This window comes from Scatophagus argus, chromosome 1 (assembly GCF_020382885.2).
Source record: "Scatophagus argus isolate fScaArg1 chromosome 1, fScaArg1.pri, whole genome shotgun sequence".
Taxonomy (NCBI): Eukaryota; Metazoa; Chordata; class Actinopteri; family Scatophagidae; genus Scatophagus; species Scatophagus argus.
The window spans coordinates 12,666,968-12,681,052 of NC_058493.1; the positions used below are offsets into that span (position 1 = coordinate 12,666,968).

Genomic DNA, 14,085 nt, shown 5'->3' on the forward strand with positions numbered 1-14,085 from the left:
GAAAGTCCTCTTCCTCCTCCACCTTCTCTTCCTCCCCTACTCCTGACTTGAGAGAGACCCACTATTGCCCACTGCTGTGAGGGGGCAAGGTGTCTGGACTTTCTGATTATTTCTTCCACTGAGCTAATGCTACTGTGTGTGTGTGTGTGCGCTCAAAAGGGAAACACTGTGAGTGAACAGGTGTGTGTGGGATGAAGGTCTTCTGTTTCCTGTGAATGAATCAGGACCTGAAACAACTTTCATATGACTCTCAGTGCTGATTGTGCGACTTGCTAAAGCCTTGGTGCCTTTTGTGGTCTTCTCAGTCCTTGTATTGATTCTGAACTGATGCTGAATCATGTGATTTATAAGCAAGTGCATCTGAAGCAGAGGCATAGTGGGTCTCTCTGTGGCTTGACCTCTTTTCTTTGTCCCCTTTTCCTACACTTACTTTCACCTTTCTTCCATTCTAACTCTCCAATTCAGAGAGCTCAGCTCACCAGAACCCACTATTTGTCTCTGCCTCTCCTCAGAAATGTGTCTATATTCAGACACAATGTGCAGGTTTTACTCTCACTTTCTAAGCCTTGTTCTTTAACCCGCAAGCCTATGGTTAACTTGAGACATAATGGGCCCAGCACTCTTGCACTTGTTATAATACAAAAATCATGAAACAAGGCATATAGGAGCAACTCGACTATTTAACTTAGCACAAATATCTCCTGGAAGGAATAAAATAATATATATTTTCAGGATTGACTCAGACACTGGACTAGAGAGCATGCTAAAAATAATAAGTTAGTCATTCTCTACTACAGATGTTTAGTAGATGTTGCATTAAAAGTCTTGATCTTTGCTTTCACCTTATGTGAATGTAACATAACAATTTTGCAGTGGGCCTTTGATTGCATTCCTTTGAAAAGCTTCTGTTTCGCTTAATTTGGACAAAATAGTACAAACAGAGGGTCAGCTTTTATGGCTGACTGAAGGAACATATGTAGGTTTGAAGTGGGGAAAAAGTGACTCTTTACCACATGGCTACCTGTTTCAAAGCCTCTGACAGACATAAACTTTGCCTCCATATTACTAACTGCTGCTGTACCTTTATATATTTACTGAATGCTGTTTTGCTGCTGCTCTGAAAGTTTTTATGCAGAAAGTGAATGCATGTCTGCTTACATGTCATTATTGTCAGGATTTTTTGATATATTTCATTCACATCATGAAGTACTAAAGTAAATCTATGCAAGCTTCACACGAGGTTCTGTGAGATCAAGGAGTTAAGTGAAAGATCCAACACAGTTCAGATGTCTTTACTGCACCACCATCAAAGTCACTACAATGGTGAACGCTAATGCAGGGGAAGCAAAGTGCTGTGTTCAACATGTTTTTCTTTCATTTAGTTCAGAGATGACCTGGTTCAGTTAGCCACACACATCCCTCACATCTGTGAAAGGCTGCAGTAAAATTGGGTGAGCAACTCTGACAGGAAGTGAGTCCATGGCAGCAGGAGCTGTCAGCACAACTGATTTGATAATATATATAAAGACATATATGATGTCAATATTAGAACAGTTGTGGTACAACATGGTGTAACTATTTTGGATGTGATTTAATATATTTTCTGATTCTGAAGTAAAATATAAAAAATAAAGATTTGTTTGAGATGACTGTAAAGTGTTTCATTATTGTTAACTGAAATATTAGTGCTCAGTGTGTGTGTGTGTGTGTGTGTGTGTGTGTGTGTGCGCGCGCGCTTGTTTTGTATGCAGTGTTTGTATTTTCAACAATACACATGATTAAGATGGGCAGCTAGATGGTATGTGAACAACCTTTTCAGTTATTGCAGAGTGCACATTACTAAAAAGTAGCTCAGTTAGTTGTTACTGCAGTAGTATCTGAGCAGGACCATGTTGCCAGTTCTCCAGTCTTAATTCAGTGGCAAAAGACACTAAAATCTAAAATCTTTTTGTGAACATGTGTCAAAGGGTGACAAAGAAAGAAAGAATCCCCCTTCCTGTTGTGGTACAAACAGATTTGTTCCAGGAGATTTTTTAGTCCGATACCAGCAATGAGAGGATAACAGCCCAGAAGGAGAAAGAGACGAGACAGGACAGATGCACAGGAGACAGACCACTAACTCAAATACTTAGAGAAACAGAACTCAAGTCATAGCAATGACTTTACAGAGCAGATTTCACTTTTTAAACCTTTGGGATGAGGCAGACCATCAGGGAGAGGAAAGCAAAGGGTCAGTGAGAGAGCAACAGTCAGCTAATGTGGGACCCTCACAATGGGCTAATGGACTTTTTGGATCAGGTAAGTGTGTTTATGTGTTGATCTAGACTATCTTTCCTGTTTTTCCTTTCTATCTCTTTTCTTCTGTCCTTTTGTTGTCTTCCATATCCTTTCTGAAGCCTTCAGGAATGTGCACATACAGTAGACTTGCGAAAGAGTCAACAGCAACACCGTGTTTTTGTGGTCCAAACCTCCAGCAGGAGGCAGTAAATGCAGCGTTAAAGTGTTTCTGTGCTGTAAGTAGTGGCTTGATTTTTGTTGAAGCAGCTGACTTTATCTGTACACGTAACGCAAACGTTCCTGTGGTGTTTTCCTTTTCTCCTGCAGGGTGTGCGGACCTGAACAGCCTGGACTCGCTGAGCTCCCAGGAGAAGAAGAGGCAGGGTTACATCCATGAGCTGATACAGACCGAGGAAAGATATGTGGATGACCTGCAGATCGTGCTGGATGTAATGGACATTTGTCATGCTGATTAACTAAATGTATACAAATCGGACATGTGAAGGTGTCTTCATGTCCTGATCGCATACCTGACTGTGTGTAAATCTTACTTTTTCTCTCTGTCCAACAACTTTATTCCTGTTTTGGTGTGTGAATGTGTGTAGGTCTTCCATAAGCCTATGTCAGAGTCGGGCCGGCTGAAGGATGCAGAGATGCAGCTGATTTTTGTCAACTGGAAAGACCTGCTGGCCTGCAACACTAAGCTTCTCATGTAAATACAAAGTGAATGAAATCTGGAGGGGCAGTCAGTCTGATAGGATCTAAATCATAATGTGCAGCTGATTTATTGTTGTCTCTGTGTGCGCTCTGCCTGTCTAAAAATACAAAGCTGCTTGTGCTTACATGCATTGCATGCATTTCCGTGTGTGCAGGGCACTGCATGATCGTAAGAAGATGGGCGGGGAGAACATGCCGGTGCAGATGATCGGAGATATCCTGGCTGCGGAGCTGTCCCACATGCAGCCCTACATCCACTTCTGCTCCTGCCAGATCAACGGGGCTGCGCTGCTCCAGACTCGCATTGACAACGAGCCAGACTTCAAAGACTTCCTCAAGGTAGGAAGAACAGGCAGGAGTGAGCATTGAAAGGGAGTTAAGGTGTAGGCAAGACAGAATGAGAGATAAATAATGGAGATGTGGTGAAACACAGGAAGAGTGTATTTATTATTTTATGTGAATTTGTCCAGAGGTCTTTGCAAAGATTATTTGAATTATCTTAGTTGAAGTCATTTGTGATACAGTCTTATGTTGCATCACAGGCTGTATTCAGTGGTTTTTTTCTCTATATTTCCCATTTACAAAATAGGACAACAAAAGTTGGACAAGAAATACACTCCACCTCCAAATTTAACGAAAACACAGTCTCTGCATGCATATGGATTGCGTTAGAAACAAAATTCATAACATGTTTATTAACATTGTCTTTTTTTTTTGGTTGCCTATCTCCACCAGAAAATTGCCACAGATTACAGGTGCAAAGGAATGCCGCTGTCCAGTTTCCTGCTCAAACCCATGCAAAGGATCACACGCTACCCGCTGCACATCAAAAAGGTAGGCCATCGTATTCATGAGCGTAGCTGTGTTTTGAACTCATCATTAGGTGGTTCAAACACTGACCTGACTTTGTCTAATCAGAATGTTATGCCTATGTGGCTGTAATTAACTTGTCTGTGTGTGTGTGTGTGTGTGTGTGTGTAGATCCTGGAATGCACTGCAGAGGGCCATGCTGACCAAGGTCCTCTGAAAGAGGCTCAGGAGAGGGCAGAAGCACTTTGTCAACAGGTTTGTTTTTCATTGATTCACTCATTACTCTAATTCCATTTTAAGGTTATTTTTTACTCTATTCTGCATGGAGAGGAGCTTGTCTTTCAGTCTGAATGATGTTCCTCTACTAAATGGTTGTGCTGAACAGGTTAACGAGGGCGTGAGAGAAAAGGAGAACTCTGACAGACTGGAATGGATTCAGAACCACGTGCAGTGTGATGGTGCTGCAGAGGTAGTAAGCTTACTTAAGTTTATTATCTCTAGATTCAGGCAGTTTAATTCGTATTGGCTTGGTTACCTTACAGTGTTCCATAATCCCTAATTCTAAGAAAAAAACATCTGAAATATCTCTCTAAAATGACTCTCTTTAACAGAACCTGGTCTTTAACTCTCTCACCAACTGTTTGGGCCCCAGGAAGCTGCTCCACAGCGGCAAGGTGAGTAAAACTGCAGTGTGTCATCGGCAACGATATTGGGTCTTCATATTACTTTTTTTTCATTGCACTGTGAATATTTTAAAATCTGAAATAAATTTTAAACACACCAGACAGACCGGGGGAGTACAGGGAGATTAATTGTTAACAGCGTACACATTACAAGCTTAACTTAACAGTAAATATCACTGAGCTGGTTCATCTGAGCAGAAATGCAATAGAATAATCCCTATGAGTAATATTATTATATAAACTCAAGTGTTTGCTTTTTTGGCTTTGAGAAAATATCTTCTGATGCTGTTGAACAGTTGTGGCACCATCATAACTCAGAAGCTGAAGTGGTGAACCAACAAAACAACTAAATTTTCAATAAATATGTTTTTTAATCCTTGTCAATACTATTAAATTACTTTAGGGGTGATTATAAATATATTGGTTGTTTCTTTTCAGATGTACAAGGCAAAGAGCAACAAAGAACTCTGGGCTTTCCTCTTCAACGACTTTCTGCTTTTGACTAACACGGGGAAGCAGTTCACCTCGTCTGGTCCTGATAAACTGTTCAGCATCAAGAACAATGTACAGCTCAAGATGTATAAGCCGGTAAGACACACACACACACACACAAAACTAATGTGAAATGTGAATTTGTGATTAGTAACTTTTAAAGTGATGTCTGACAGTGTATCATATTTTCCCTCCTGTAGCCTGTGCTGCTAAACGAAGTTCTGGTGAAGCTGCCAGATCCTTCCAGCGACGAGCCCACCTTCCACATCTCGCACATCGATAGGGTCTATGTACTCAAGACTGACAACATCAATGAACGGTAGCTGGGCACGCATACGCACACACGTGCAGATTTGTTGTGACTGGTGTCCTTTACAGTTGCTATGTGTGTCTGTGTTTTCAGGACAGCGTGGGTTCAGAAGATCAAGGCTGCGTCTGAAGAATTTATTGAGACAGAAAAGAAAAAAAGGGAAAAGGCCTATCAAGGTTTGTCTCTACGCTCACACAGCCACACTGATGGCAGCCAATGTGATTAACTGCGTGTGTGTGTGTGTGTGTGTGTGTGTTCACAGCACGGTCAGTGAAGGCCAGTGGAATCGGCAGACTCCTTGTTACCATCTTGGAGGCCACTGAACTCAAGGCACTCAAACCAAATGGTGAGTGCTGATGCACGTTACGTGATGTCCTGTTCAGTAGCTATGAAGCACAACATGAGCTAGTTGTGGTAGAATCCAGATTTGAATCCCTCCTGTGTGCTACATGCACTGCTGCATAGATACCTAAGGACACCACAATAAACCCAAAAGTAATTCTGATGCTCTGAGTTTTTCATTCAGAGGCCTTCCTGTTTCCTCTGTGCTCCTGTTATACTTTGTTTCCACTATACAGTTTTGTTTCATCTACAATGTCTAATTTGCATAATGTTTCTTCATTTCCTTCTTTTTGTTGACTCTCTTCTTTCCCTTACTCTTTTATATCCTTTTCCACCATTCTTGGCTCTCCTCTGCCTGCTCCTGCATCCTCCACCCGTCCCTCTGATCCCTTGTCTTCATGTGGTCCTCCAGGTAAAAGTAACCCCTACTGTGAAGTGACCATGGGAGCTCAGATCTTTACATCCAGGACGCTTAACGACACTCTGAACCCAAAGTGGAACTTCAACTGTCAGTTTCACATCAAAGACCTTTACCAGGACGTCCTCTGCATCACCATCTTTGAAAGAGACCAGTTTTCACCTGATGGTCAGTTAGCTGCTGATTTCTTTCCTTGTCTTCTCAGCCCCTAACTTCCTCATTAACTCCTGCTGATTAGTCTGCAAAGCTGCAAGGCAAAGTGAAAAAAAAATAAACAGACAAATGAAATATAAAGAGCTGCTCAGATTTCCACTTTGCAAGGGGCTGCAATTCTTTTTTGTGTCTGCCTGAATGAACTTCTGAAAATGTCTAATTAATTCTAATTCTCATCTCTGTGTCATGGAGGCTGTGATAAGTTCATCAGTGTGCTCTTTGAAATGATTGTCCCCCCGTGTTTTTCAGTTATTATTCCGAGCTCTTTTTTAAAACCCAATTAATTTGTGTTTCTACTCTCCTATCAGACTTTCTGGGTCGGACGGAGGTTCCTGTGGCAACCATAAAAAAAGAGTTTGAAAGCAAGGGTGCAGTGACACGTCGTCTTCTGCTTCACGAGGTCCCTACAGGGGAGGTGTGGGTCCGACTCGACCTGCAGCTCTACGGCAACAAATAGCCATACAGCATGAACTGAAATAATGACGGAGTCCTACAGCAGAGTAAACAAACAAACAAACAAAGAAAGCTGCTTTTTGTCACCTAATAAACATTGATGGATCTCCCCAGCATGCCTAATATGGAATAAGATGTCAAACAAGAAACACACGAACTGTGTTTCACATGCCTTAATGTTATCAACCAGCAATAATAATACCTCTTCTGATGTCTTCCAGTGAGCGTAAGGACCTGAGTGACATTGTCTTAACCCGCCAATAGGAGACAGAATTGGCCTTTTTTTCCTTGTTCAGGGAGCAGTGGTAATGGTTGCATAACTGGAGCACCTGCACAATTCATACTGTACGCTCTGAAGGAGTTAAGAGGAAGGACCACAGTTACAGTGGAGACATTGTGTCTCATGAAGCTGAATCTGGGTCCTCTCCTCTAATTTGTAACGGAGGGAGAACTAGACAACGACTCTTTAGAAACAGACTGTTGTACTACCGTTACTAAAGCACTACAGTACAGCTACAAATATAAAGGTTTTTATCTGTTCCACTGAACTAGATTCACCGCTCTGTATATCAGTTACGATGGCTGTTTTTCAAATATTCAATGACTGAGGGACACTCTGCCATGTCTGGTCAACAAAGACCATTTATTGAGTTTAAGTTGAGGTAGCAAGTATTTTCTCTTCACTTACACAATATGTATATGTTTTCAAGATGTGTTTCTTTTCAGATCAGGGTGTGACTGATGGTTTTCAAGAGACTGATCTGTAAATTCTCACAGTGACATGAAGGGCATCATGAACAGCAGATGACGAGCAGCAACACGGATTGTGTTGGGACGACCGGGACAAGACGTTTTTTTGTTAGTACCGCTGGTCTGGAGTCAGTTTACTACTGTGGATCTCAGGATGTGTTGTTCTGGATTGAGTCTGTGTTTTGTGTCTGTTGTGAGTTTATGTCTTTGGAGTACGGGAAACATGCTAATTGTTCAATTAAGATACGGTAACGTATGAGTATTTTAAGCCCAGGCTTCTTGATGCTGGAGCCTTCGAATCATCTCTTTAGTCTAATCTGTCAGTTCTGTAGCATGATGTCTGTTGTTATGGGGGGTCTTGGGATAGATTTATAGGCTTTTTTCTTTTGTGTGCAAAATCAGCCAAGGCCAAGTAGCTGGAGTGCAAAATAATTTTTAGTTGAAAGAATGACATGTGAAAACCTGTATTGATGAGCATGTCCTTCTACAGCAGCTGAGTCAGCTGTTCACACGGGGAGGATGTTGAGATGGTCAATAATTTGAGGAAGCGCTGATGGGCAGTTTGTCAACAATAACAATAAACAGTGTTTGCTCATTTGTATTTTTGTTTTTCACGCTTTAAGCCTGCCAGAGATTTTAAGTGTCATTCTTGTGTTCACGCCTCTTTGACAGCAATATCGCCGATCCCTGTTGCCTCAAAATGCTGCCCTTTCTGAACATCCACCATGAAAACTTAACAAGGATGTGGTGTTTCAGAGCTTTTTATGTTGTTGTCGGTTTCTTTTTTGTGCCCTGTTTTTACTCTCTTTCTCCTTTGTTTCCACTTTCCTCACTTTCTCCTCTAGCTTTGAGTGAACATTAACAAAAAAGTGTTGTATTTATTTCTTAATTTATGCGTGTGTGACTATCCAAATGTTTGAAGCGGCTTTGTTTGCTGTGTCATCTTGGATAATCAGCTGGTATCCACTGGGTTTGTGTCATGTCAAATATTAAAGATGCCTTCATTAAACACATGTTGATACTGTTTTGAATTAAACATCCTATAAGATTGATTTTTACTGTAAGTAGACTAGGTCATCAGTCGGTTTGTTATGCCTGCTGTTTTGTGCTGTTGTGTTCTATTCATTTGTCTCATTCAATCAACAAAACTCTTTATGTCATTTATTAACTTTGATGGGTTTTTTTGTGTTGTTTTGTTTTGAATTTGTGGAAAATGTGCAAATAGACTGCACCACCTTGCTCGTCTGTGTAGGGGTGTTAAAGTTTAGTTTTGTTTTACTTTTTTCCTGCAGCCTTCTGCATTTGACTGCTGCTGTGCTAAATGAGTTGATGGCCTCTCTATCCCAGATTGTCTGATCATCCTGGAGTCTGTAACCTGCTGTTTGTATTCACTTTGGCCTCCATGTGGCGCTCTCTGAATCAGGGTTTCTTAAGTCAAATTAAAGACATTAAAAGTGAACAAACTGTCTAGTTATTGGCCGGCTGTAATTGTAAACGTTCAGTGCACAGCCCTGCAGCAGTATGTGAGGAGTGAATGACCCCTGCACTTCAGGTTTAGACTAGTCATTTAACAAAGACAAAGTTCAGGGTCAAGCACATCTGGATTTTATGTGACAGCTGATGATCTTAAAGACATTAATTCCATGTCAGTTCTTTGAAAAACCTTGAAACTGCTTGAAATGTGCTGCTTCAGCCCTTGTAGCCTACATAATTACACCATCCCAATATTACCACTTACCTTTGCTATTATTTTTAGGTATAATACTTTGTGTGGAGTGAATACACGCAAATGATGCCTACAATTAGGAGAAAATTGCATGTTTGCGAGTGAATATTCAGTGTAGTGGAGGACATTTAACATTACATTCATAAACTTTCTTTTCTTGAATAATTGACAGTGTTATTATTTAATAAAATATAGTCCATATTTTGTTAAATATAGAATCAGACCTAATTTTTAGGTATTTTAGGCTTTTTGTTTTGTTTTTGTTTTTTCACTGGTCTCTGTTGGTATCCAGCTACAGCGTCAGGGAAGTTCAGCGTTCACTCGTCAGTGCGCACCAATAGGCCTCATTAAGTTCTTCACCCTCCACTGGCTCTGGGTCCACAGAAGCAACATTCATTATGTAACCACACTGAGTGGCTCTGTGAGAGGCTGCAGCTGAACACCACCGCGTAACTGAGTTGACCGAATCAGCTGAACTCCACCTTCTGTAGCAGAGAGCCACAGTGGGACTCTGGTGACGTGAATGGTGGTAGTAAAAGTAAAGGTGTTTAATTCTTTTACACCTGATTAAAACAAATGTGCCACAGGTGTACATGAGCCATTCAGTCCCAAAAGTTTACTAAATGTTTTTTATTTTGCAAAATATAAAATTCAGTTTTGTCACCATGCAGTAGTCAGCAGTTGGTCAGGACTGATTTAATGAACTATAAAAAGTACATTTTTGAAGAGTATGCACGTGACAAGGACATTGCACCACTTTTAGACAAACTAAAGCAATGCGTTCATATGAGAGTGTGAAAGAGACGAAGTTTGACTCAGCTGAAACAAGAGGCCATGTGTTGCATTTATTTCATTTTGTCGACTAAGTAGGAAGTCAGGTACTGTACATCCGTGTGCAGACGGTCTGTAGTCCACTGTACAAACAAACTTAGGCAGTGAAAATGCTGAAAATGCTCTCACACACAAAAGCTCTAAATAGATATTTTGTAATAATTGCAATCCATGAGGAGGAGAAAAAACATGAAATAAATCAAATATAAATTGACTGATTTCCAGAGAACCTGCTGTATGCTACCTGAGCTCGTATACTGATCATTATCAGGGTATACAAACTGCATCTATCAGGTTATTGCCATTAGACGCATGGTGGAAGCGCTGATTGTGATCTCATCAATCTTAAAGTCTCTATCATCAGTGTTTTTATATAAATACATTAATCACATGTTGACTTCTATTTCATACATTTAGAGATTTATCACCCTTCTCAGCACTTCTCCTGTTCAACACTTTGGCGTTTTTCTGTTCATTACTTTGTTTTCTTTCAGGCACAGCAACTTAACTGTTTATGTTTAGTGTCCGTGCTGTCATCAGCAACGTTTTCAGCTGCAGCAGGCAGCTAATAAACCCACTGTACACTACACAGCTCTGAACAGCCTACAAGCTGCACAGTTAGCAGCAGAGATGTGACTATGTAATAGCTACCAAATACAATTTTTATTTTATATCATATAGCCAGTTTGAGTCAGATGTTGTGTTTCTCTGTTAATATTTTATTCAGCAATTTTTGTAGCTTTTATGTAAAAAAAAAAATAAATCATGAATCATGAATCACCATCCTATAGGATTTATTCTTGTAAATCAAGGTGCAGCAAATGTAAAGGCAGACACAAGACAGAAATAGTAAAATGATAAGGCAAAAGGGGAGAACAGATTGAGAGAGCTACTGAGTGAGATAAAGTAGACAAGAAAAGTGCAGTAAAGCAAGAGAGCAGTGTAGAGGAAGACGGAAAAAACAGAGACAAGGGAATAAACACACATGGAGACAGAGAAACAGCATGAAGAGAGAGAGAGAGAGAGAGAGACATGTGCATGGAGGATGAGTCTGAAAGGCCCTCAGTTCCACTTGACTCAGTCATGGGAATGATTTGATTATCGCCACATGAACAGCTGTCTTATGTAACACACATAACACACACACACACACACACACACACATACAAAGAACTCAAAAATAATGAGGGGTCTGTGTTCCTGCCAAAAACCTACACTAAGCAAAGGTGGCCTGTAGCAACAGGGAGACAGGGAGTCAAAGATGGAGTCCATATCAAAGGAATCTCACAGACAGGGTCAGCCAGAGGCCTGTACTACGAAGCATGCTCAGTATACCCAGTTATATGACTGCCGGGGTCAAATGCCCGTAGTTATCAGCAAGGCAAGTCAACCCACGGTCACGTTCAATAACTAAACTGTGCACCGTTTTGCTACTATTTCCTGGTCGACCAGCATGTTTCCTTAAAATGTTGTGAAATTGCACCACAATCTTTGAGGTCTGGTGAACAAGGGACAAGTCGAGGGGAACTGCACATTTAGGTCAATTTTCTGTTGGTTCATCACTGTGACTGGACCTTTTCACACTGGTTTCACATTGTCATTTGATAGACTATCAATCAGACCTCAATTATTACTTCTTTAAAGAATAATCTTCAGGTCTTCATAACTTTTTAACTAACACTTCATTGGCTTTTGCCTTGTCATGGGATGTGTTGTTGTAATAAAAGTATAATATAATGCCAGCATTATATTTCTTGAATAAATACCTTTTACCGCTGAATTTGGGTGGATCAAAGAAGATACATGAATGCTGTAACATTTGTATCTCTGGGCTAGTGTCCATGTTTAAATTTATTAATGAATATGAACTGCTTTCATCCATAATGACCATGTTTTATTTTGCTGATTAACTGTAACAAGACTGCCCACTCTGAAGATTTGGACAATTAATAATGAAATGAAATACCAGCAGAGCAAAGACTGTGCTGCTATGCGGGCCCAGTGTTGCCACAACTGCTATCCCCTGTTATTTCAAAGATGAATGACAACAATTCCTCGCTGGACACACTGCAGTTAATATTTGATTGCACTGAGCAGGAGGTGCAGAACTGGATGCATTATGGATGGTAAGTGGTGTATGTGTTGTGCATTCTGTACGTAGAGCAAGGCTTAGATCTGTGTTTACTTTTATGTAAAGGTAAGTGATGATGATGAAGAGAGTGTTTCAAATACCTGGAAAACCAATGGCATTCCTGCTACTCGGCCGTACTTTGCTTTTAGCGCCAGTGCTAGCACAGTAAGTTAGTATGCTGGTGTGATAAACACTATCTATTAAACATAGAAAGTATTTCCGTGTGACAGAGACAGCAAGTAGTGTAGGTGATGAAGGTGAAAAGAGGAGGGGACGTGAGGTTGCTCTGATGGTAGGATGAGGAGAGGCCTCAGGGGGGACAAGCTCTTCATTCCTTTTATTCTGTGAAAAATTAACTATCTCGTAGTGTCGAGGTCAGAAAAGAAGGATGTTTCTTTTCTACTATTGTCTTCTACCCACAGAGTAATAAAGACCTTAACAACCACAAAGGAATCGCTGCAATGCCTCATAATGTTCTCTCATCAGTAATTATGCAATCTGTTGAGAGGAGAAGGGTAAAAAATGCTGAGATTTCCAATTGACTAAAGCACACCCAGTATCACAATTTGATCTTTTGAGTAATATTAAACACTGTACAAACAGTTCATTACTGACTACTCAAATAACCCCTAGAGGGGCATGTGTTGATTGCTGATTCAGTGATTCGTACAAGAATTTGAATGGTTCTAAGAGGCAAAACAGGGAGAGTGCATGCAGGGCGCCCACAAATTGGTGAACACCTGATGGAGGAAAACCAGAACAAACATGAAAAGTGAACAATGACAATAAAACAGACTTAATGGGTTTAAACAGTCTGTGATATTGGGCCAAACTAAAATATTTCAATAACTGTTGAATAGCTAGGATAAATAATAACTTTAATTTGTCTAAATATCATATGACATTTCCTTCATCCTCAACATTTGTATGCATTTAGCTTTAATCAGAAAATGTTAGCAAGCTAAGACACGAGTTGCTGATAGCATGAGTGTAAACTCTTAATCTTCTTCATTTCACTGTTGGATTTGCTACTAATGGATTTGCAATAAGTCCTTCACAAGCTGCGCCTGACTGAAAAAGGCAAACCCAGCTGACCCAGCTGCTCCCACGTTGGGCAGCACCAGCAGTCACCATATTCTGCCTAAAAGCTAAGTTTTAGCAGACAGTCTAAGTACACTTATGCACAGTGTTTATTTATTCCATACACCTGTTAAGAGCTGTTGCCCTGAGTAACTGTCAGCCCCTGACCACGAGTACAAAGGTTTCTCAGGCTTTTCCTGTTGCATAACATCAGCACAAAAATAACCTGCCAAGATGACAGGTCGGCTGATAAAATTTTCATGAACCTTATCTGATAGAAAGTTATTTTTAAAAAATTGTTGATTTAGCTCAAAATCCTTATTGCCATATTTCCATAAAATTCAGGCAAGCACGCTAGACATGTGAACACACACACATGCACAGACACACACACACACACACACACACACACACACACACACACACACCTTATTCTGTCCCATTACATGTAATCCTCCACTGACGTGTGTGAACATGCATGTTTCATACACATGTGAATATAGATCTCTTAACAATATCTGTGCATCTTTTTCTCTTGTTTCTTGCTATTTATTCTCACTAAAAGGTACGTGTTTGGTACATTTTAGACTATTATCTCATGTCTCTTTCTGCATCGTTAATTTTATCCTTTTGGTTTAACTGTTATTGTGTTACTGTTTCCATTTTGCGTAAAGCAATTTGTAGCACTTGTTTTGAAAAAAAAAATGCGTAAAAAATATGTAATAAATTATAGGCTTTTCAGATATTTCCACATATTTCATATGCAAAATGTATAATTGTAACAATGGATGGGAAAGCATCAGTTTGACGTGTGGTATCATGTGTCAAATATTATTTAATGCGTGGTATATG

The 14,085-nt window shown here is 40.3% G+C and overlaps 1 protein-coding gene across 3 annotated transcripts in view; it reads left to right on the forward strand.

The window, feature by feature from the left end:
* itsn2b (intersectin 2b) overlaps positions 1-8,924 on the forward strand; it is a 29,873-nt gene extending 20,949 nt beyond the window's left edge. For all 3 annotated transcript variants that reach the window (XM_046383854.1, XM_046383844.1, XM_046383862.1), the window contains exons 28-40: positions 2,605-2,726; positions 2,883-2,989; positions 3,150-3,333; positions 3,730-3,828; positions 3,976-4,059; positions 4,190-4,273; positions 4,416-4,478; positions 4,926-5,075; positions 5,180-5,298; positions 5,383-5,465; positions 5,552-5,635; positions 6,044-6,217; positions 6,571-8,924. In XM_046383854.1, coding sequence (XP_046239810.1) covers positions 2,605-2,726; positions 2,883-2,989; positions 3,150-3,333; positions 3,730-3,828; positions 3,976-4,059; positions 4,190-4,273; positions 4,416-4,478; positions 4,926-5,075; positions 5,180-5,298; positions 5,383-5,465; positions 5,552-5,635; positions 6,044-6,217; positions 6,571-6,719 — 1,502 coding nt within the window. In that variant the 3' untranslated portion in view covers positions 6,720-8,924. The remainder of the gene's footprint in view (positions 1-2,604; positions 2,727-2,882; positions 2,990-3,149; positions 3,334-3,729; positions 3,829-3,975; positions 4,060-4,189; positions 4,274-4,415; positions 4,479-4,925; positions 5,076-5,179; positions 5,299-5,382; positions 5,466-5,551; positions 5,636-6,043; positions 6,218-6,570) is intronic.
* Positions 8,925-14,085: the final 5,161 nt, after the last annotated feature.